Source organism: Camelus dromedarius, chromosome 3 (assembly GCF_036321535.1).
Source record: "Camelus dromedarius isolate mCamDro1 chromosome 3, mCamDro1.pat, whole genome shotgun sequence".
Lineage (NCBI taxonomy): Eukaryota > Metazoa > Chordata > Mammalia > Artiodactyla > Camelidae > Camelus > Camelus dromedarius.
Window position 1 is genome coordinate 5,021,315 of NC_087438.1, and position 23,093 is coordinate 5,044,407.

Genomic DNA, 23,093 nt, shown 5'->3' on the forward strand with positions numbered 1-23,093 from the left:
TTCATACTTCGCTTCAGAATCGGTGGGCATTGTGGGGCACCTGGGCGCTCAGGACAGAATGGGCTGCTCCTCAGAGTTAGCTGCTGCCTGGGGTCTGTGTGAAAAAGATGCGCTCCATTCATGTCTCTGGGTGAAGCAGGTTTCCAAGGCTCTTAAGAAGAAAACCTCTGGAAAGAAGAATGTCCCTATATTTAGGATTCTGTGATTCAGCCTTCACTGAAGGAAGAGATGAGGAACAGGCATGGAAAAGAAAGAGAAAAGATCAGAAAGCAAGAGAAATCATTTATAGGACTCAGGAGTTAATTACTTGAATTATGCACTTCCGAGAGAGACCTATGACTTCAGTATTTGAATATACTCATGCTTAGTAATTAAACATTTACTTTCACATGAGATTTGCTGAAAGAATGTTTCATATGATAGGAGATCTATTAATGAAAATTGTTATTTCATTTTTGATCGCCACTGATCTATTAATTTTTCCCATTTATTTTGGTATCTATAAGTACAAGACAATTTATTTTTTATTTTGATTTTCACACATTTTGTATTAAATGGAAACTTTTAGATGTTCCTATACTTAATGTGGTTTTACTCTTATTTTCCTACCCATATTGCAACATGATTTCAGACCAGAGTTTTCAACTTGAAAGTTAAAATGCCATACTGTACCATTTTCAAAGTATACATATTTTTGAAACATTAGGAAAAAAACATGTGCTAAGAAATTTCAAAATGAATACATCCCTTAAAATGTATTTTTTTTACATTGGACATTATACATCTCTGCAAAATTTAGTGATCCTGCAAATCATATATTAATTTCATGTGTTTATTGTTTTATGTGTTTTATTATTTGAATTTATTTCTGTATAAATATTCCAACTTACAAAATACCTCTTATTGTTCACTTCACGTGTCGACCTTAAGCACGCAATGTAATGAGGTTTGATCAGTGTAAACACCAATTGCAATAATGTTCCCATCACCCTCAAAATTCTCTTCTCCCCCCTCCCAGGGATCCCTGTCCATGAGGGGGAACCACTGTTTGATATCATCAAGACTTCACCTGTTCTTGAATTTCAACAGATGGAATCCAGCAGGAGTGGTTCTCAAGATTCATGCTGTGGTTTGTATCAATATTTCATTTTTTAAAAATCAGTGAATTCTATTCCATTGTATAAATATACCATAACTTTTTATTAATTCTCCAGTTGACAGACTGGTGCATCTTTTCCACTTTTCGCTAGTTAATAGGAAAAGCTATTATAAACAAGACTTTTGGAAGTATTAATTTTCTCATTGCTAAAAAATAAGAGTTGTTGGATCATAGAGTTGATATAAATTTAAATTTATCATAAACTCCAAACTGTTTTCCAAAGTAACATTTTACACATCTGAGAGTTTCAGTTACTCCACGACAGTTCAAATATTTGGTGTTAGTCTGTTTGATTTTAGCCCTTGGAGAGGTGAGAAATGCTATCTTATTGCTGACGTAATTTTGGCTTACTTCTTGACTAATGATATTGAACATCTTTTCCTGTGCTTATTGGCCATTCGTACATCTTATGCGTGAAGCATCTGTTCAAGTTTTCTGTCTGTTTTTCAGTCCTTTGTTTTTTCTTTTTTATTGAACGATAAGAATTCTTTATTCTGGATCCAAGACATTTTTCAAATATACATATTCTGTATATTTTCTCCCATCCGGTAGCTTGCATTATTTTTTTTTCAATAGTGAATTTTGGAGCAGAATTTTAAAAAATAACATCCAATTATCAATAGTTTCCTTTTATTCTGAGTACGTTTGTGACCTAAAAATTGTTACCTACACTGAAGATATGCTCCAATATTTTCTTCTACCAGCTCTGTAGTAAATTTTACATTGAGGACTGTGATCATCCTAAATTAATTTTGCTATGACATTTGTTATGTGTTTCTGATGAAATGAATCTTTTAATATTAAAAATGTCCTTTAATATCTCCAGTAATACCCCCAGTCTTGAACTCTACTTTGATATTAATATGATAACACCAGCTTCCTTATTGTGACTTTTGCATGGCATATATTTTTCCATCTTTACATGTTTCTTCATTTGTGACTATATTTAAAGTGATTTTTTTTTGTTCAGCATAAATCTGGATCTTGGTTTTTTTATCAGATCTTCCAATCTCCACCTTCTAATTGGAGTGTTGGGTCTATTCATGTTTAAGGCAACCACTGATATAATCGGGCATAATTCTACCACCTTGCAATCTATTTCTTTTTGTTTCATCTGGTTTTTATTCCTGTGTTCCTCTCTTCTTGTCTTCTTTTTCTGTAAGAATTAGTCTTTTGCTATTAGAATTCCCATTCAACACATGTATTGGCTTTTTGTTATACCTTGTAATTTTTTAGAGGCTCCCTAGAAGGTTCCATGCAGCAAACTGCAACGTGGGGTTTCTGACCCCCAGGCTCTGTACTGTGTACTATCTTTGCTATGATCTTAGTATCTCAAAGTTACTTTTAAAATTTCATTTCAAAAACTAAATATACAATTTCAACAATCAAGTCTAGGCTTCCTGTAAGCTCATTAATAATAAAATTGGCTGTATTTTAATTGTCTTTCGTTTCTGTCTCCTGCTAACTGTTATTGAATTGAAATTCATATCCCACATATTTCCAAAATAGTTATAATTGACTTCTTAATTAAGCATTACTTAAAATAGAACAATCAGAGCACTGCAACTAATCCAATAATCCTTCTTAGGGGAGTGGGTGGGTTTTCAATCAATTATCAGTCAATTAAGAAACAGAAAAGCTTCCAGCTGGTTAAGAGAAAAGAGGCAACTCAAGGGATTACAGGATTACATAGGTATTAGGGTAAAAATAACAATAACAAATAAAACAAGATTATGATGGTGGGTTGTCCAGCTGTCTGAACAGCTAAGCAGTTGTGGTCCTCCCCTTAAAGGTCTCATATTATAAAGTGTGCTTGTATGAGAATTTATTTATGAATCCTGAGCCAGTGATCAAAAGAAGATAAACAAGCACAAATAATCCTGCTTTAAATGCTTAATAAAAAATTGTTAAGCATCCCTACAGTTTAATCATCCAACGATTAGTAGGTTAAAAGGTTGGTTGGAACCAGTACCTACTCCTGCTTTTGGTTGTGTCAACGTTTGATAAGAAATACACCCACATCCAGCATTTCTTCACACAAATAATGCCAATGTTTATTTTCCTTTTAGCACCCAGAGCCCATTCTTAAACTCTGGGCTCTGAAAGGAATCTAAGTACCAGCTTGAGTACAAAACTCATCATATAAATTCCATAGGGCACTTTTGTTTAGATGTAATTCACTGAAACACAGAATAGACCCCCCAAAAGAAAAGAGCTGAATATTGTTTGGGTCAAGGATACTTTACTCACAGAAAGGGAAAACATTCTGGAAGAATCCAAATGAAAGAAGACATCCAATGGGTAATGCGGAAATCTTTGGAAGAATCTGATTTTGTTACACGCTCACATTTGTGATGCCTGATGTCACACCTCACAACTCCTTCAGCTCTTAGATTTTCCTACAATATACCATTGAAAGAAGGTAAAAAAGGCTGGTGGATATTTTTGTACACCATCAATATAGGGTTAGCAAAAGGGAACTAATAGCTTAGATTTATAAAATTCTGTCCAGAACAGACATAATTGTATTCAGCATTTGCAAATTTAAAGGCTAAATATAATTCCATATTTTTGTCTCCATATAAGAACTGTAACTGGATATAAATTTGAATCAACATTGAGCAAACTCCAAGCTTGATATCTATTCTCTATATTTGAGTTCAGATATTTTAATATTAATTAATATCTTTTAATTTCTGAGTATATATTTTTTTAAGATGGGCCCTTCACTTGTTGGCTCTTGGGGAAAATATATTTAGCAGTGAAGAGAACTCTACCATAGCAGGGAAGACAGGTTTCTTTTTTTTTTTTTTTTTTTTTTTTCATGTATTAGTTATCAGACTGTAGTGCAATAATGAGAGTCTAGATTTAAGATTGCCTTTTTATTGCTTTAGCCTGCTGAGCATGAAAATGTCTTCAACATTTCCCAGTAACTATGTAAATGCAGCATGTCTAAAGAGAGTTGGCACGTTAACCACATCTGGCCATTTGGAGGTTATTTAATCTACAAGGATTGGCCCCATGAACCCAGCAACCCTTCTCCCCACTGTCCCAGGCACCACCTGGTGCTGAAGTGGGAGCTGAGAAAAGTGCATTCAGGTGTTTGGGTGCAGCAGAAGCAGATTCTGTCTCTTTCTGTAAAGCTAAATTGATTCTTCATTTGAAATATCGTTTATTACTCTGACAATATTTTTTAATTTAACTCATTTTATTTTAAAATGTAGTCACTATCTATGTATTTAACATTCTGTTAATGTTAAAAAAAAAAAACCCAGGGTTTTGAAATCCTTGCCCATATTAATGTAAATTATCATGCTTTTATAATAATGAACTACAAAATAAGCTTGGATGCTAGTCATTCATTTCAATTCATTACTTAAAAAAAATCCTTTCAGAATGTCTTTTACTCAACATTTTAATACCAAAAATATTGTTTGATAATAATGCCTTTCTGTTTTAGGAACGTAATCAGGGTTGACATGGCCACATAGCCAGCCCGTGGAGACTGGGTGGCAGAGGCACATCAAGGACATTCCCACACCAGGTGATGAGCATCAGTTTTCCAGGTACGGGAAGTGGTGGGAGGGTGCATGGCTGAGTGTGTATGTGTGGTGAAAAGTTACGTTGAGGCACGTTAAAAATTTTAAAGGGTTTATTTGGGCAGTTTTTTTTTAAAGTTAATTTTTAAAAATTTGGGGGGTGGGTAATTAGGTTTATTTATTTTTAGAGGAGGAGCTGGGGATTAAATCCAGGACCTTGTGCATGCTAAGCATGCACTCTACCACTGAGCTATACCCTCCCACCAAATGTAAGGTGATACATTTTTTCTTGTTTTTTCTTTTTCTTTCTTTCTTTCTTTTTTTTTTAAGTAATCTTTCTTTTTTTTGGGGGGGGAAGGGGTAATTAGATGTATTTATTTACTTATTTTAGCAGAGGTACTGGGGATTGAACCCAGGACCTCGTGCATGATAAACACGTGCTCTACCACTAAGCTATACCTTCCCCGCCAGGGCAGCACCAAACCCAAAGTAGTTAAGAGGTTCCACCAAGTTCCATCAACAGGAGCAGGGGCAAGGAGTTTACAGAGAAGACCCAGAAACGAAGAGAATGATTTGATTGCCTATACTTTCATCAGGTTTCTTATTTGGGAAAGTCTGGACGGCTGCTTGGTGCTAAGTTTCACTTCCTCAGATGTCAGTGTATCAGCTCTGGCTTGGGTTCTGGTTTGCTTAGACAGGCAATCCAGGCATTAGAACCATCACAGTCCTATGGTCTCCCTGTTTAAATAGTGCATAGAGGAGGGGTGCCGTTCCAGGCAGGAAGAGGCAGGTGGGTAGTTCCAGAAAGGAGGATGGGATGGGGACCTCAGGGCTTCATGCAGCTCACTTTATCTAGAGCTTAAACCAGGAGGGATGAAGGCATTAGAGACCTGACAGGGCTGCTGCTAGCAAGCCCCGGCATTTCACAGCTGGAGGTGGTTTTCTTACGTATGTGATGGGACATAGCATGGCCAGATATCGGCTCCAGGCAGAGCACTGGGGGGATGGATACGAGCAGGCAGCAAGGCAGGTGAGAGATTCTAAAGACTTGACTAAGGCAAGAGAGTGGGACTGTGGAAAATAGGGGAGGCTTGGAAGAGACTGTGATAAAGTTGGAGGAACGATGGCTGTTTGGATGTTGGCAGGTAACAGAGTAAGAGAGTGGAGGACAAGTCCTTGTCCCAGCTCAGTCATCTTACAGATGGTCACAGAGGGACAGGAAGGCTTGGCAGGCATGGTTTTAATTTCAGTTTTGGACTTGCCACCTATGATGGGGGACCGTTTAAAAGGGAAGTGCCTCCTGAGGTGGGTATGAAGATGTTTGTGTACCTCACGTGCTGCAACACTCAGTGTGCTCCTTAAACATTCTACTTGGGGTTCTTTTGGAAAACTTCCATTTAAGAACAAAATTTCCTGAATTTGTAATAGGGAATCTACAACTCAGTTCACAGGGATCATAATCTTTGGAATTAAATTTAGGAGCGTACTACTTTTTTCAGAAATGTTAGCAATAATAAACAAAATCCAACAACCAAAACAAGCTTCTTCTGAGCCGTTATCTTCATCTTCTGCCCCTCAGTTTGGGCAGTCACGCTCGGCATTAGAGTGACCACCCATGGGGGTGACTCACCTCACTCCACCTTACCTCTTCTTCCTTGTTGTCGACGTCTCAACCATGATTCAGCTGCAGAAAGAAGATGAGATTTTCAGTGGACACTTCATAAATCCTGAGTCTTCACTGCCTGGAATTGTTTTGCCTCTGATGTGTTGCTGGGAGCTGAAGCACCAGATTTCATTTTTCTCTTGAGAAAACCAACTGCAATGGTACTTCCTGTACACACTTGTCCTGGACATGTTCAGCGTCTCATCTCATACAGGCTGCAACCTTTTGCTATACTGAGTGAGTAGAACTGGCAGCATGAGGTGCTCAATAGTGGGTAAAAACCTTGCCATTTTAGGATTTGAAGATATTGTGAGATTTTTTAAAAGTATGAATGTAGTGCCAATAGCAAATACTTATATGCATATAACCTCTTCAGGACCTGGGCAATACTTCTATCAACTTGAGTTCTGATCAAAGTCATCTACTAGCATTATTTGCCAACTGTACTCTTTTCTTTAAAGAATAAAATCACCTTATGTCTTCATTCATTCATTCAACCATTAATTCATCTAGCCCATATCTATTAAGCATTTACTACGTGTTTGGCAAATTTCAGGTAATAGAGGTATAACTAGCGATCAAAAGAAACAAAATCTCTTGCCCTTAATTAATCTACCTTCTAGTGCAGGAAGACTGACCACATTAAGACAAAAATAAGATTCATGTGTGTCTACTGATTGCCATGGCGTACTGCTGGAACAGGCTCACTCTTGCATTTATACTGAAGGAATTAGCACTTGTTAACAAATGCCTACATATAACTTAAGAAACTTTTCTTAGGGCATAATTTCCTTATTTGTATTCAATGTAAGTGATTTTTCCCCCCTTGATCTAAAAACATTGATTAAAATCCATCCCTTTATCCATCCCAGAGTAATATAAATGTGTCAGAAAAATCCTTGGAATAATTGGTTCATTCTTCTTACTTTACAGAGAAATAAACTGAAGCTCAGAGATGATTATGACTTCCTCAAGGATATATAGTTGGTATCAGAGGTGACGCAAAAATCCAGCACTTTAAGAAAGCTATTACAAGAATATTGACAATTTTTACAACAGTGTAAATACAAGAAGTGAGTTTGTTATTTTTAAATTCAAGTATAAAACCATGAATCAAACATGGTGGGGTGGCTTAAAATCTTAAGCTAAGTTATTTGAATTGAATGAATTCAGAACTGGGCAAAAATAGTCACGAATTCTGTCCTAGCATTGTTTTTCACACAGACAGTTTCTTATCCCTCAAAGTACATTATTTATCAATGTGAGAGTATAATTAAATTATTCTCTCATTGGCTATTTTAAGGGACACCTAAAAGGGATATAAAAATAAAAGTCAAGGTATCTGAATTATCCACTGGAGCTTGGTAAATAAGCCTCCTCTTCCGGTACCTCCCTAGGCAACAAATCCTGAGCACACATCTCTGCTCCATGAGTCATTACTTCTTAGATTACATTCTCTGAGCAGGAGCAGAGAAATCAATATCTCACACAAGGTTGCTGACGTGCTGGGACTGGTAGTCATTAACCTATTCTCACGCCTCCCACAACTCACAGAAGGAATTCCAGTGTCTCGGTGGATTTTGAACCAAGTTCTTTCCTAACAAACTTGGGAACGGCAGGGGGATTTTGTGAACGGTCTGTTTCAAAATACTTGTACCACCTTCTCACGTATTCAGGACTGTAACTCCCAGTAAGTCACCTGAAATCAGATGTTAAAGATGAGCCCATGAAATATTTATCCTATTTTGTCAGCTGAGAAATAATTGATCAAATACACCAAGCAAGTAGGATTTTTCAAAGACATGTCGAGATCATCCCACACCAAATGGGAAAGAAAAGGAATACATTAAGGGTCCATTCAGCCGTGTTTCTTGGATGCTCTGAAAACTGCATTGCAAAAAGAGTTCCTTAGTGAGCTGAAACAGTTAATGAGACTTCCAGGAGCCACAAGCTGGCTTTGGTTGTGTGGCTTCTGTATTCACAGACTCTGGTTCAATAAAAATGTAAATGTTATCTAGGTACACAGAACATATTTCATGGTGATAATGAATCTGTTGACATACTGTTCATACTTTATTATATAAATTGTAGTGATGTAGTTGCCGGAGAGGGGAAATACTCTGTGCTCAGCCGTACAGGATGCTCTGGGTTGGCACATGTCTGTGCCTGTCCTTGGCACAGTTTGCCCGCCTGCCTTTAATCTGTGACATTGGGAAGAGCCCAACGGCGTCCTTATTGACTGAGCTAATATAACTGGATTTGGAATAGGAACTAGAAGATGGGTTATTTTTAAAAGCAAAAGCCATCAATTCAAAAACCCATCCTGCAGCATAACTAGTTAACAGATTTCTAATTACTCAGGTGTGTCATAGTGTGTGTGAGAAGTGATCAGATTAGAAGGGGACAGGTGGCCGGCAGCTCCCAGGTGGGGGAGCCTGCCTGCTTGAACTCAAGCCTGCACCTCACCCTCACTCTGCACCGCAGGCAGAGATGTGAGTCCTGTTTAGTGTCACCAGCTAGCAGGAACAGCTCTCTAATTTGCGGAGCCCAGGGCAAAATAAAAATGGGTGACCCCCTCGTTCAAAATCTATTAAGAATTTCAGGATGGTGACAGCAGAACCTTAAACCAAGCATGGGGCCTGTGCAAGGGCACAAATCACGCTCGCATGACGCCTGCTCTGCCTTCCGGGTTCTAAGGATGGAGGGCTGCCCTCTAGTGTCGCAGGAAAAATGATTTCTCCTTCCTAATGCTTCCTCTTTTTTTTTTTTTTTTTTTTTCCTCTTTCCCCACTCCTTCAGGTCCAGTTAGAGCTTCCGCAGCTTTTTCGGGCATTTTGTCACAAATGAATTGATACAGAGTAAATCTATGGGCGAACCCCTTTGCTCTCCAGCCCTGCTACGCAAGGCCACAGAAATGAACCATTGAACTCCTTGGGGTCCCTTTAGTTGCATGAGTTTATATTCCATGCTCCCGGCTTTGTACCAAAGGGCATTTTTGATTCCATTTCATGCTGCTTGGGGGTTATTATTTTTTTTTTTCTTTTCTTTTTTCCCTTCAAACTAGAAACTGTTGTGGACTTTTTAAAAGGTTTACTTGGTGCCACTGATTCTAAAATGCTGATAGAATAACTCTAATGATTCTATTGGTTCATATTTTATTTTGTATTAAGCATAAAACTATGACAGAGGTCCAAAAAGCCCAATATAACCTCAGGAAACCTGATATAGCTTGGTTTTTATATTACATTCCTTCCACGACCTTTGTCTACAATGCTAAAATTTAAATTGTACGAGAGCAGGGGATGAATGTTGAATTTTGCTCATGTTTTGGTTTTTGTAGCCCTACTTTTCAAAGAACATTGGACATTCCTACAAGAGTCCTAGGCATGGTCCATGTTTCCCCCCTGAACATCTGGCATGTGATAGGCACAAAATAAATATTTGTTGAATAAATTAATGAAAGAATGAGTGATAAAAAAATCTTATAGGGGTCAGGTGCAAAATTCCCTCCATGCAGAGTCTCTTTAAATTATACTTTGCTATTATACTTAACAAGATCTCCTAAAAATCTTACAACAACCCCTTTTACTGTGTGGAGAATATGTATATATGGTATAGATACTGGTTGTTAAAACCTTCCCATTTTCATGTGGTGTATGTAAAATACTACTCAGCCATTAAAAAGAATGAAAAGTTGCCATTTGTGCAACATGGATGGACTTGGAGAGCATTATGCTAAGTGAAGTAAATCAGACAGAGAAAGACAAAGAATGTATGACATCACTTATATGTGGAATCTAAAAACACAACTAGTGAATAAAAGCAGACTCACAGATATACAGAATGAACTAGTGGTTACTAATCAGGAGAGGAGTGGGGGGAAGGACCGTCTAGGGGTAGAGGATTGAAAAAAGGGGTTATTAGGGGATTGTAAGAAATCATGTGTGTGAAACTTTTGAAAATTGTAAAGCACTATAGAATTTAAAGACGCTTTCACTCCAAAAAAAAAAAAATGCCCCACTTCCCCACTAGAGACGAGAAAATAATTAAACATGTACTTTTCCCTCACAAGTCTTGCAGTCCTTTTTACCATAAACCTAAATTACCGATTATTCACTTTTTCTTCTTTCCAGAGTGGGCAAAGGCAGCTGTTTATCAATACGAAGGGTGAAGAGACATTGAGAATTGGAGAGAAGATGTGGCTCTAACAGGAAAAGACCGGAAATGCGCACAGACCTCGGGCTGAGCAGGAGGGAGAGTCAATCCCACAGAGGCTGCGTCTAACTTCCCGCTCCCCGGGCTTCCTTGGGAAAGACCAGGCTCTTCCATCAGTGCTGGTTTGCATCTTGCTCTCAGAACTACCAAACCCTAAAATCACCTGGTCCAAGAGAAAGAACTGAGGCCAAGGATGGAGTCTGGACCCGCGGGGAAAGGTTGAGGTTGGAATTACCTGAGTTACAGTCTATACAGCCCGGTGTGGGGGTTAAACGGGAGAGCAGGCAAGGTGGGTGCGGGCGGCAGATGCGCAGCTCTAGAAGAAGGGAGTTCCGTTCTCCTGACGTCCAGGAGACGTCCAGGGTAGGGGTCTTCTCCCATCCGTTGCCCCCTCCCGTTTCTCCTCCTCTCCAGGTCAGGAGGAGGGCAGGAGGTCAGGAGAAAGGCGCAGGACCAGGAGGAGCCCGGAGGGGCAGGGCCGCCTGCTGGGCGTCCAGGGTCCGGGACACGCCCCTCCCGCCCCCGCCCCCCAGCCGAGGTCTCGGGCGGCCAGTGCCGGAGCGTCGCCTTTCTCTGGTCTACACGTCCTGAGCAGAACAGGTATTAACCTAGACTAAAAATTAAGCCCCTGGAAGGCGCCAGGGCCTCTTTCCCTTGGTGGCCTGGGTCTTATGGTCACTGGGCACGCAGTTACCCAGTTCAATGCCCTCGCCCGGCAGGGGGACAGGAGGGCCCACGCGGGCAAAAGGGCAGTTCGCGAAGGTTCTCCATGTGCTAGTTGGTGCCCCGGGCTCAGACCTCCCGACCTCCGCCCTCACTGATCTGGTCGCCTCCTGAGGAAACAAGTACGTAGCGGCCACCTCCTGGGCTGTTTGCTGTTCGCACGAGACGGGAGGGTCGCGGTGCCTCGGATTCCTTAGGCTTGGGGAGGAGATGGGGTTTGCGGGCCTTGGGGCCAGACAGCGTTTGAATAGGAGGAAGCCTCGAGAAGGGTGGGCTTCTTTGGAAAGCGCCAGTGAGCTCCCCTGCCGCCCAGGGAGAGGGCCGGCGTCTCGGCTCCCAGGCGTGTGGCGGGTGGGAGGGGGCGCTGCCCTGCTACACGCCTGTCCCCACGCAGCGCCAGCCCGGTCTCTAGCGCCCCCCGCGCCCAGTCCCCAAGGTGGCGTGGAGGAAGACAATCCCTGAGCCGACTCCGCCCTCCCCCGCGCCCAGCCGCTCGCTTTCCCCTGGCGCGCCCTCACCGTCTTCCCTGCCGCACAGCAGGGGCTCGCCGGGGATCTTGGACCCGCCAGAGGGCTCCCCTAAACTCCGATGCAGAAAACTGTGCCACCTCCGGTACCCCCAAAGTGACTTAAGCAGAAACTGCAGGGCGCTAGTGAGGCTCCCTACCGGAGGACGTGGCGGGGTGCAGCGTTCGGTCACACCCGCCTCCCTGCTCCATTGCGCATTTGGGGCTGTTCTCTGCCAAGGGGTCTCCTCGTCCCCTCGCGCCTTTCCGTCCCCCTCAGGGAAGTCCCCCTGCCCTCTGAGATAGGAGAAGCGTGGGAACCCCCCCCTCACCAAGCCTGCTTTACTGAGATGAAGAGGAGAGTGGGAAACCCCTGCCCACTAAAGGGGTGCGGAGGGAAGGAGAACCCCTCCTCCTAGCGCCCAGATGGTGAAAAGGAGGGAGTCCTTGCTGTTCTCTGAGTAGGGGCTACTAAACGATGGGAGGTCTCCTCCCGGCTACGCTCTGAGAAAGTGGAAAGTGGGGAGGAGCACCCGCCCCACCCCATCCCCCGCAGCCCACTCAGAGACTGGGGGGACTGGAGGACTGCAGGGCGAGAGTTTCCCCCCTCCTAGTACTTTGAGCTGGAGAGGATTTAGGAGCCCTCGTAGTCTTCTGGGCGAGGTGGTAGGTGGGGGGACAGAGAGTGGGAACCCCCAGAACGTGTTCAGGGGCCGTGCAGAGGACGGTGGCAGCCCCCCCCCCCCCAGATCGTGGGGAAGAGGTGGACCACGCTGAAGCTGAGTGAGGGCGGGCCGAAGAGGGGGACGTCCGGGGCCGGGGCGCGGCCCGTGCCCCCCCCTGCCCCGCCCCGCCCCGCTCCGCCCCGCCCCGCCCCGCACGCGTCTCAGTCCGCCAGCCCCCCACCTCCCCCAGCGCGCGGCCCGGCCGTCGGGGGGCGGCGGTGGTTGGCGGCCGGGCTGCGCCGCGCGAGGTGGGGGGAAGGGGCGGGCCGAGCGCCCCCTGTCGCACCCGCCCCCTCCTGCGCTGTGGCGGCAGCGGCGGCGCCGGGAGCTGCCCCCGAGGCCGCTGCCCGGCCCCCGCCCGCGCGTCAGCGCGCCCAGCCCGGGGCGGCGAGCTCCGCCCGCGCCGGAGGGCCCTGCGCGCTGCCGGGAGCGCGGGCAGCCGGGCCGGCCCAGGCGGCGCGGGGGTGGGACGCGGGCGGCAGCGGGCGAGCGGGCGGCGCAGCCCCGGCCGGGCGCGCTCGGCGGGCGCCCCGCGAGCCGCCCCGATGTGGCAGGAGGCGATGCGGCGCCGCCGCTACCTGCGGGACCGTGCCGAAGCGGCGGCGGCGGCGGCGGCGGGCGGCAGCGGCGGCGGCGACGGGCTGCAGCGGTCCCGGGACTGGCTGTACGAGTCCTACTACTGCATGAGCCAGCAGCACCCGCTCATCGTCTTCCTGCTGCTCATCGTCATGGGCGCCTGCCTCGCCCTGCTCGCCGTCTTCTTCGCGCTCCGGCTGGTGAGTGGCCTCCCCGCGGGACCTGCCCCGCGCGCTCCCGGGCCCCGAGAAGAGAGGGACCTCCCCGGCGAGGCGCGTCCCGCCCGGGGCCGCCCCGCGGCCCGCGGCTCTCACGCCGCCCGCCTGCCCGCGGTCAGTCTGGCTCCGGGGAGAACTGCGGGCAAGAGAAAAGTTTCCTTGGGAGGTTCTGTCCAAGATAAAGTTGCCGGGGTGTGGACCAGGTGGACGGACAGGGCGTGGGTTTTCCATCTCTGCGCACCCGCGGGCTAACTCCGTGGCGCTTTCCACCCCGCGCCCCTGCCCGCAACCTCGGCTCAAATAAGTCTCCATCCGAATCAGCGTCGCGTTTCTTCGCGAGGCCGCTGCACGGCTCCCTGAGCTGGCGTTTTAGTTTGGATCGGACGTTATTTAACTCAGTAAAAAGCCTGCCTTGGGAAAGTGGTTCATGGCGAGGGAAATTTAAAAAAGTATATGATTATACATCTTTGCCTTTCAATGTGTGTTATTTGTGAGTTGGGATGTTGACCTGTTGTGAATCTTCCTTCTGCGTGTTTAAGAAGCGTCTATGAACCGTTGCTTTTCTATTTCTAGAGAGGTTGGTTCATCGTGGTTACTGTTTCGTACAGGTTATTAAACTGCACTGCATCTCTAGGAGCATAATGCAACTCAACAGCTCACGTCAGTTTTGCCAGTTTATATTTTTTTCAAGCAGAAATCCTTGGCTCACCCCCTTGAGCAGCGAGGGGAAATCTGTAGATGGCGGTAAACTTCCTGTCACTGATCTTTCTGTTGGTCTGGTTCAAACTTTTACTCCGCCTCTGATATGTATGTGCAGACTGTGTGCCAGGCATCGATTATCCAGTGAGATATTTTTGGTCAGTGGTTGATTTGGGGATGTCTGCACTGAAGGATGTTTTTTTAGCTGAGGATATAAATATGCACCTGTATTCATGTCCGCGGAGCAAAGGAGTGGGTGTTTGCTTTTATTTCACCAAGTGTGCAAGATAGCTGTCCCTGGTATTTGGCAATTTCTTCCTGATATCCTGAGCCAGATGGTGCTCAAATATTATGCATGGGAAAACTTGTTGTCATCAGTTCTTTAAAAAAAAAATGGAAATTTTGTTTTTCCCCAAGCTAGTCAAGAGGTGTTGTCTTCTGATGGAATTCAGTGAGAAAAGAATGAAAAATAGAATGCAGATGGTCATGATGCCACTGGCCACAACTGACTCTTATGTTATACAACACAGAGCAGAGAGCACTTTGATTCTGTATTCTGGGTGTGGGTTCAGGGCAGTCCTCACCCCCTTACATCCAGCCTGTAGTCCTCCCTGGATGGGCAGCTTTGTCAAAGAGACTTCTGTTCAGTCTTATTGGCAAGCAGGTTCTCTAAAAGCATCTCCTTTTCATTGCCATTCTTGCAGGTTCTGCCGGGACATTGCTGCTTATGATTCTGTTGAATCTGTAATTCAAACCCGTTCTGGCTGGTTCTCTTCTAAATGGAAAAGGAGGAGCAGGTGATGGCCTATTTATAGCACCATTAATATATTTAAAGACAAGTGTGAAGTTCATGCCTCCCCTACAGACACCACTTTGTTTGCTATGATACAGATCTCTAACTTCTTAAACCTTGATCTGTGTAGAGTCTTGAATGGGTCGTCAGAGATTCCGTGCAGTCAGCTGAAAGCTCCCTTCTCAGTTTGTCTTTGCTCTTCGTGTTTTTTTATACAGTTCCTTTATGTGGTGCACATGCTGGAGTGGTATCATTTTTAAAAGTTTATTCAGGCATCTTTACTTTTCCTTGATGAATCAATCATTTCCACACATTGCTGGCTTTCTGCTAAATCATCTTAAGCACAAAGCAGGCACTTCCCATGGCATGGCTGTAGCCCAGAGCGAGGTCTAGAGACAGTGGAACAGACCCTGTGTTTTGCTGTACCTGCTACACAATCTGACTACTGTGTAAATCCTTCTAGCTGAAGAGCTGTGCGGACACGTTCCCGAATCAGGAAGGGTGACTCGGTTGGGTGGAAAGGCTACCTTCACGTGGGAACTGGGGCTGCTGGGCCTGGCGGGATCTGGGAAATGGGAGGAATGGGCACCATCCTCTGAAGCGTCACTTTAGGAAGGACTGGGACCGTTCTGAGCTCTGGACAGCTCATTTCTATTTTGCTTTTAGTAATATCATAAACAGGAGTTCCACTTTGCAAAAATGTTCTCCATCCAGAGAGTCAAAGGTGCTTAGGTTAGGAGCATTGGACGGTGTTAACACAGAGCCACGTGCGCGTGGAGTGGGTGAGTTCATGTCTCTGACCAGAGCTTAGCTTCCGAGAGAGAGCTCTATCTCGGGAGACGGGAAGAGAGAGCTGCTTGGGGCTAGCCCAAGTTTCCACCGTCGAGCGCTCTGCTAGAATCTCTAGGCTCTGATGTAATTCAGGAGCTTGGGCAGATCTATTTTTTGCTGCCTGAAATCTTGGACAGATTCCTGCTTTCCCATGAATCTGCCAGAATTTGACTTCCATTAGACTTCCGTCAGATCTTGTAGTGAAAAAAGTCTGGCAGCTTTCTTAATGCACATCCATAGTCTCCCAGAACATTTGGATCACAAAATGATCTTAGTATCATCCAGGTACAGAGTGAATTTTTGCTATATGCCATTGCCTTTGTGCGAAGTGACTTGAAATATTTATTGAGAAGGAAAAAATTCCGCTTTGCCTCGACTGAGTATTTCCCTTATTGACATTATTCACAAACTGCTTTCACGCTTAAATTTCAATCTATGGTCAATACATACATGTGCGTCATTGATCGTGAAGTTAAAATAATCTGCAAGGTATGTTATTATGCGGTAAACATAAACTCTGAATTGAAACTTTACTATCTTGCTTAACTATTTCTACGTAAAAAGTTATTAGCTATTAAATAGGTTTATCCCCATGTTTGTTAAGAAATATCAAAACATGAAACAAAGTAAATAGAAGAGATGATAGCATGTCTTGAATTTTGACTTCCTATTTAATCAATATGGAAAAATATTTTCTTATGATGGAAGATTTTGACGATGGTACCAGGCACGATGAGCAAAATTAACTTGACCTTTGGCATCAGAAAACTTGGAACTAATGAGACCAGACCTGAAGTTCTAAATCTTATGATGTCACTTCATTTTCTGGGCTGGCTCTTACTACTAAATGCAGGAAAACCTCTCAGAATTAAATCCTCTCTCATTTATCATGTCCAAAATCAGCCAGCTTGTCTCAAAATTTGCCTGTCGTTGCTAGGAAAGGTTGACATCAATTTTTTTAGTTTGTCAAAATACCAGCTGGCTCCAGCCAGATTTGCTTTGGCTAAAATTTATGATTAGAAATGGTCAATATTTCAACTGGAATAGAAAAATTTCATCCCTGTACATTTTGAAGAGTCAAATATTGCAGTGAAATAGTTTTTCCTTTTGTTTGTGTTTTTGTTTTTGCTTTTGTTTTTGCTTTTTTGGTCTGTTTTTTGAGATTGGTACTAAAATCCATATGAATATATACTTTTATTAAGTGTATATAATATTTTGACAGAACATAGTCTGCCTTCTCACTTTTACTGTGATTTGGTGTGCTAGATTTGTAAAACAATAACCGTAAGTACTTTTCATGACAAATCAATTGTCCAGCATCAGGTGCTTTTTCTTGGAGCAGCTGTATCAGAGTGTTTCATTTTTCTGTACGTGGAAAAAGATTCTTAATTTTTCTAAAACAAACAAACAAACAAATAAGCAAACAAATAAACCCAATCATTGTGGAGGGAAATTGGCTTTATTATTCCAAACACTATTTCAGTGCCCCCAGTGGGTGGAAGGATCAATGGGGAAAAGTCAATCCTTCACCCCTCTCTTGAGGGGTGGGAGGCTGGAGAGGCAGATGCATATGCCTGACATCTTGAAAGAGCAGGGAGTACTCTCTGTGTACTTTTTCTAGTCCCATAATTCTGGAGGTGGAGGAGGACAGTGCGTGCTCTCAGGAACTGGAGCAGAGGTAGCTAAAAGATCTGTCTTTCTGCAAATTTCTGTACATGCAGGAGAATCTTACTGGGCAGGCATTTGTAATTTACAACAAGTATTCAATATGTCATTTTTGTTGTAATTTTACTGTGGTCCAAACGAAAGACAGTGAAAAACTGTTAACTTTCTGCAGGAAAGTTGGTTGCAATTAAGAGGCCTGGCAAGAAAGGATTTGGAAGCATCCTTTGGATATTAAAGTGCATATTTTAAATTTATGCACAGTAGGATACCTTGCCTTGTCCATTTTAAAAAGGCAGAATGTAATGGTTAAGAGTCTCTGTCTGTGTTGGCATTTTGGCTTTGTCCCTTTCTGTCTCTATGATCTTGGGCAACCTGTTTAACCCTCTCTATGCCCCAGTTTTCTTGTCTGTGAAATGGAGTGGTACCTGCCTTCTAAGGTGATGGTCCAAATCAGTGCACGTGAAGCACTTAGAATAACGCCTGGCCCAGAGTATGCCCTCTGGGACTGTGGTCATCACTGGGTCTTCTGTAGTTGCATTTGCACTATTGCTATGAAAGAAGACGTAGTCACCACAGCATTAGAGCTGGAAGGGTGCTCATACTACAGAGGGGGACACTGAGCTTCGAAGAGGTCAGCTCATTTCTTCAAGGCCACACAGTCGCAGAAGTGGGCGTTGGACTTCGCCCGGGTGGACTTTCCTGGCGATCCCTGCAGATCTGAGATTCCCAGCTCTGGTCCTGGCAGGACAGCAGTTTTCTGGTTGAAATTTCCTGCTGAAATGAAAGTCCTCAAGCTTCAGTCTACGGAATGGAGTGACATTTCAATGTTTTTCTCTTTTAACAGTAACGGACTCTGGGTAGCGAAGCTTCCCCATGATGAGCTCAGTGGGGTGGGCTTCCTCTAGGTCCGTGATGCTGCAGGTTCCCAGGATCTTCCCCATTAAGCAGCGGGTCCATCTGTAGCTTCGCTTTTGTTGCCTAGGTCCCTGGCATCGAGACCGTGGCCTGTGAAATCCACTGCTGTTGAGCTGTGTGTGAAGCTCTCGATTCCCACGGAGGTTTTTTAAATCAGCCGTTCTATTTAAAAGACAGTGACACGGCTACAGCTGACCTGTTACTTTGATAAGGGTGTTTTGTGGTTGTTACTCACTTTGGTCTCTTTGATCAGGAATGGCTAGTGATGGGATAGTCAGAGCTGGGTGTTTGTGCATGGCCCACTGGTACACCAGTCCTTTCTCTAACTTGATACTGGCCTCAGCACAGTCCGCCGGACTTCACTCCTTCTTCCTTCGCGATACTTAACAGAGTGCCTCCCGGAGCCAGCGCTGGGGTGGGCATCCTCCTGGATAGCACTCCACCCTGAAGTGACTCGTCTTGGGCACACTGCCATTGACCCCTCTGCCCTAGGCTGACCTGTCAGCCTAGGCTCCGATGAGCCTAGAGCATCTACTTCTGGTCCCTCTAGCTTCGCTGTGTTTGCTCCAGTGCCTCCCCTCACCTGGCACCCCCCCACCCCAGTGCTGCTTCTCCAAATCCAGACTCTCCTTCTGGAGGTGGCCAGTCCAGCCTGTGCTGCGCATTCCTGTCTGTGTTGCTTGCTGCCTGTGATCCTGCAGAGCTCGTTAATTACATGAACTGACTGAACCGCTGCGTTGCTGTTGTCTGATGTTCAGGATGGTTTTGTGAGTTCGTCTCGTCTCCTCAACTAGTGATTAGTTTTTTTCAGGGAGGGAACTTAGCTCTCCCCATATTTAACATGGCACTAACCTGGTCGCAGGTGCTTAATTAACGTGTGTAATTTAGGGTGTGGATACGTTTCCCTTAGCCGCTGTCATTCCCCGGCGTGGAGCCAACTGGTTGAAAGTACAGAACTTTGTTACTGGACCTGGATCCGGTCTCAGTGTTGCCACTTAGTGTGTGTTCCTGACAGATTCATTTTATCTGCTGTGGCCTCAGTTACTTCGTCTGTGAAATAAAATGGAGAACACAGCCAGACGCAGGGAGCTCTGTGGGGGATGAAGTAAAGCGGATCATGTGAACACCGAGCACAGAGTGGGGCAAGTACCTAACCCCAACCAACGTGGATCACTTCTGTTATTCTGTTTGCACCACACAGGGTCCCCTTGTCAAGGTCTCCTTTTGATGTATTTCAGGCTGACAACTGAATGAGTTCTAGAATTTTAAAATCTGGGTAGGAAAGAACAGGGGGTGCGTTTCTGTTTACGTGATAAGTGTGACTGTAGCTTTGAGTTATGTTACAGAGGGAGAAGCATAGATCGTTTGATTAAAGTCATGCTTTGACCTAAGTTTCCCATTCTTTAGCGCTAAAATGCTGCCAGATTGGCACTCATATTGACCTTCATAATTCTGAATTTTACTAGCTTTGGGTAATATTATGTAAAATCAGGAGGAGTAGTAATAAGATGCTATTTACCAGATGATTTCGTAATATCAAAGTAGGAAATTGACACACATCTCTGGTTTGCAGCCACTAGGTGCATTTGGGAGGAGAGAAAAGGATTGTTGAGTCAGCCCTTGTGTTTGAGCCGTTTGACCAAATTATGACTTCACTGATGTTGCGTCAGTGTCCTCTTTGTATAAGGATGTGGTAAAAATCCCAAGGAAGGAAACAGAGGAGAGGTTTAGAGGAAGACTTCATTAGCTCAGTTAATCGCCGGCAATGTGACAGGTGATCACTTTTGCTCCCTCTTTCACTTGGGCTTACACTTCCATCCCCAGAAGCCAGCCTCAGGTGAGAGAGAGTGGTGGACAGAGTAGCACGAGGCTCAGCCTGCAAAACCACGTGAGCAGTTTTGCCATCTAGTTTTCTGACTCTGCGCAGAGCTCCAGAACAACAGCGCCGAGACAGAACCAGGGTAGAGACCTGGGTCACGGCTGTTAGGGGTGCATAAGGCCAGTTGTATCTCAGCGTCGAACCAAGTCACTTTTTGAAAACTTGGTGCTTGAAATGGAGTCTCAATTATTAGCTCAGTTAAAATCTGTTGAATGAATAATTTATCGCAATTGAAACATACACACAGAAAGTACAATAGTTTTTTTGTAGAACATTGAAATTCCTGAGATTTCTCGAGATGGTTATGGTTGTCCGAGAGAATCCTATCTCTAGCGTTACCACCCTACAGAAGGTTCCTGGTGTGGAAGAGGCTGGATCAGCACTATGGTGATGGGACCACTGACTGCAAGGTTTTGAAATTAGAACCTCGATCCATTTCCACCAGTGTCCTTTCCCATCCCTCAGCCATAGTGATGTTGGAGTATCACAGCCAGGACAAGCCAGAGCTCACAGGAGCTGGCTTTCGTTCCTACATGTTTACCCCAAAGGCCGAATTATTGTGTGTATTTTAAATATACTGTATTATTTTTTAAGCTATATAAAAATGGGAAAACAAGATTTCAAGCTACTAGTGATCTGTGGATATTATAAAGGAAAGCAAAATTCAGACTGGTGCATTACTAGAACCAGTAAGAACTATTTGATGTTAGAAATTAAGAGGATAAAGAGATCAGGTGAATTCAAATGAAGGAAGTAATGAGGAAATGTTAACATAGTTCAGACATACGGTCGACCTCATGTCTAATCCTTTCCTCTCATTGACTTGTGGTTAATTCAAACATACAGCATCCATGTCCTTCGGAGTTGAACTTGAGGTGCACAGGATGGGATTTATCATTTGATTAATTTGCTGAATCTTTGATTCTTGTGCACAGTCCTCATTGATATCTGTTTGGTTTTTTATTTGTTTATACTAAAATAAACACCCATGAACCCAGTCCGATGGAAAACCCTCCCGTTCCCCCACCTACCCTCAGAAGTACACTTTATTTGCACTTCTTGTTTGTCATTCTCTTGCTTTTCTTTTTGTAAATTTTATCATACATATTCTGTTTATATCATATGATACATATGTGGTATGAGGTAGTGATTGAAGTACATATTTTATTATTTTTTTCTTGTGGAGAATCAATTTTTACTGATCCATTTTATTTTATTTTATTTTTTTAATTGAAGTATAGTCAGTTATAATGTGTCAGTTTCTGGTGTACAGCATAATGTTTCAGTCATACATATATTTGTTTTCATCTTCTTTTTCATTATAGGTTACTGCAAGTTACTGAATATAGTTCCCTGTGCTATACAGAAGAAATTTGTTTTTTTTTTTTTTATCTATTTTATATATGGTAGTGAATATTTGCAAAGCTCAAACTTCCTTCCCACCCCCTTTCCCCTTGGTAACTATAAGTTTGTTTACTATGTGTGTGAGTCTGTTTCTGTTTTGTAGATAGATCTTTTTTCTTTCTGGTCCATTTTAGTTACTTCTTTCCCCACATCTGTTATATTGAAATTCCGCATGAGTGGTTTGTTATGGGTATCTATTCTGCTCCATTGGTTAAGTTTTGTTCTTTTTTTAATAACACACACACACACACACACACACTCACAGCCATGCACAGAATATAATTACTAAAGCTTTATAATAAGTACTTATATTGGGAAAGACAAGTAACAGTCAACTCTTTAAATTAAGGTTTCTGAGTTATTCTTGACCTTTTGTTCTTCCATATAAACTTTACAAATCAACTTATTTTAACCTCAGTATGAAAAAACTCAAGTGGGATTTTGTTGGTGTTACATTGAATCTATTGATTCATTCTTGACAATTAATATTTTGTATTAAGTTTTTCTATCCATGAACATGGGCCATCTCTCCATTCATTTATGTGCTTCAGTAATGTTTTAAATTTTCTGTGGGCTGTTCTTACTCCTTAACACAAAAAGATATTTTGTATCTTATTATTTACTATAAATGGTGTTTTAAAAATTATGATTTCTACTATTTTGTTGCTGATGTAAAATAATATAATTGAATTTTGGATATTATTTTATATTCACACAACTTATTTTCATAGCCTTTTTATACTAGTAACTGAAATGCAGATTCTTTCAGGTTTCCTGTATAGACAATCAGATCATTTGCAAATAATGAGAGTTTTATTTTCTTTTTTCCAATACTAAGACCTTTCATTTCTTTTTCTTATAGTGTTGTGGTGGCTAGGAGCTCTAATATGCTATTGACAGAACTGGTGATTGTGGGTACCTTGCCTTTTTCCTAATTTTAAATATAATGAATTTTTCATATAGTTTATCCATTTAGTATGGCGTTAGTATTAGCTTTTTATAGATATCCTTCGAGATTCCCTTTTGTTCTAATTTACAAAAAAGTTTAAATGTGATTGAGTGTTGAGTTTTACCAAATTTAGATAATCGTAGGCTTTTTTGTTGTTTTTTAATGTCAGTGTAATGAATAATTTCTATTATTAAACAGTTTTTATATTCCTGAGATAAGTACAGTTTCTATGATTTTATAAAATGTTGGATGCGAAGTACTAACATTTTGTTTAAGATTTTTGCAAATATCTTGTTGAAATGAGTTTGGAATATTTCTTTATCAAACTGTCATTTTTCTTTTTCACCAGTTTTGCTGATCTTATAAAATAAGTCAGGGAGTATGCTTTCATTCTTAGTTTTCTAAAAGTTTTCACTATGTTAGAAAGAGTTGATAGAATTTGCCTGGAAAACCACATGGGCTTGTTGCTTTCTTCGTAGAGAGATTTTTTAAAATTTTTGCTTCCATATCTTTGATAGTAATGGGATTACAGAGTTTCTAATTTTATTTCTTGAATCAGTTTCAATAAGACTTTTCTAGGAATTTCTGAATTTCATCCACATTCTCAAGTTTAATGGCAGATATTTGATAATACT

The 23,093-nt window shown here is 42.9% G+C and overlaps 1 protein-coding gene and 1 non-coding gene across 3 annotated transcripts in view; one reads left to right on the forward strand and one right to left on the reverse strand.

Moving 5' to 3' along the window:
• Positions 1 to 5,089: 5,089 nt before the first annotated feature.
• On the reverse strand, positions 5,090 to 5,162 carry TRNAD-AUC (transfer RNA aspartic acid (anticodon AUC)). The gene has a single exon. It is a non-coding gene; the product is annotated as a tRNA-Asp (tRNA).
• Positions 5,163 to 13,059: 7,897 nt separating this feature from the next.
• The window catches only part of ADCY2 (adenylate cyclase 2), a 378,996-nt gene continuing 368,962 nt past the window's right edge, over positions 13,060 to 23,093 (forward strand). For both annotated transcript variants that reach the window (XM_064479397.1, XM_064479401.1), the window contains exon 1: positions 13,060 to 13,305. In XM_064479397.1, coding sequence (XP_064335467.1) covers positions 13,075 to 13,305 — 231 coding nt within the window. In that variant the 5' untranslated portion in view covers positions 13,060 to 13,074. The remainder of the gene's footprint in view (positions 13,306 to 23,093) is intronic.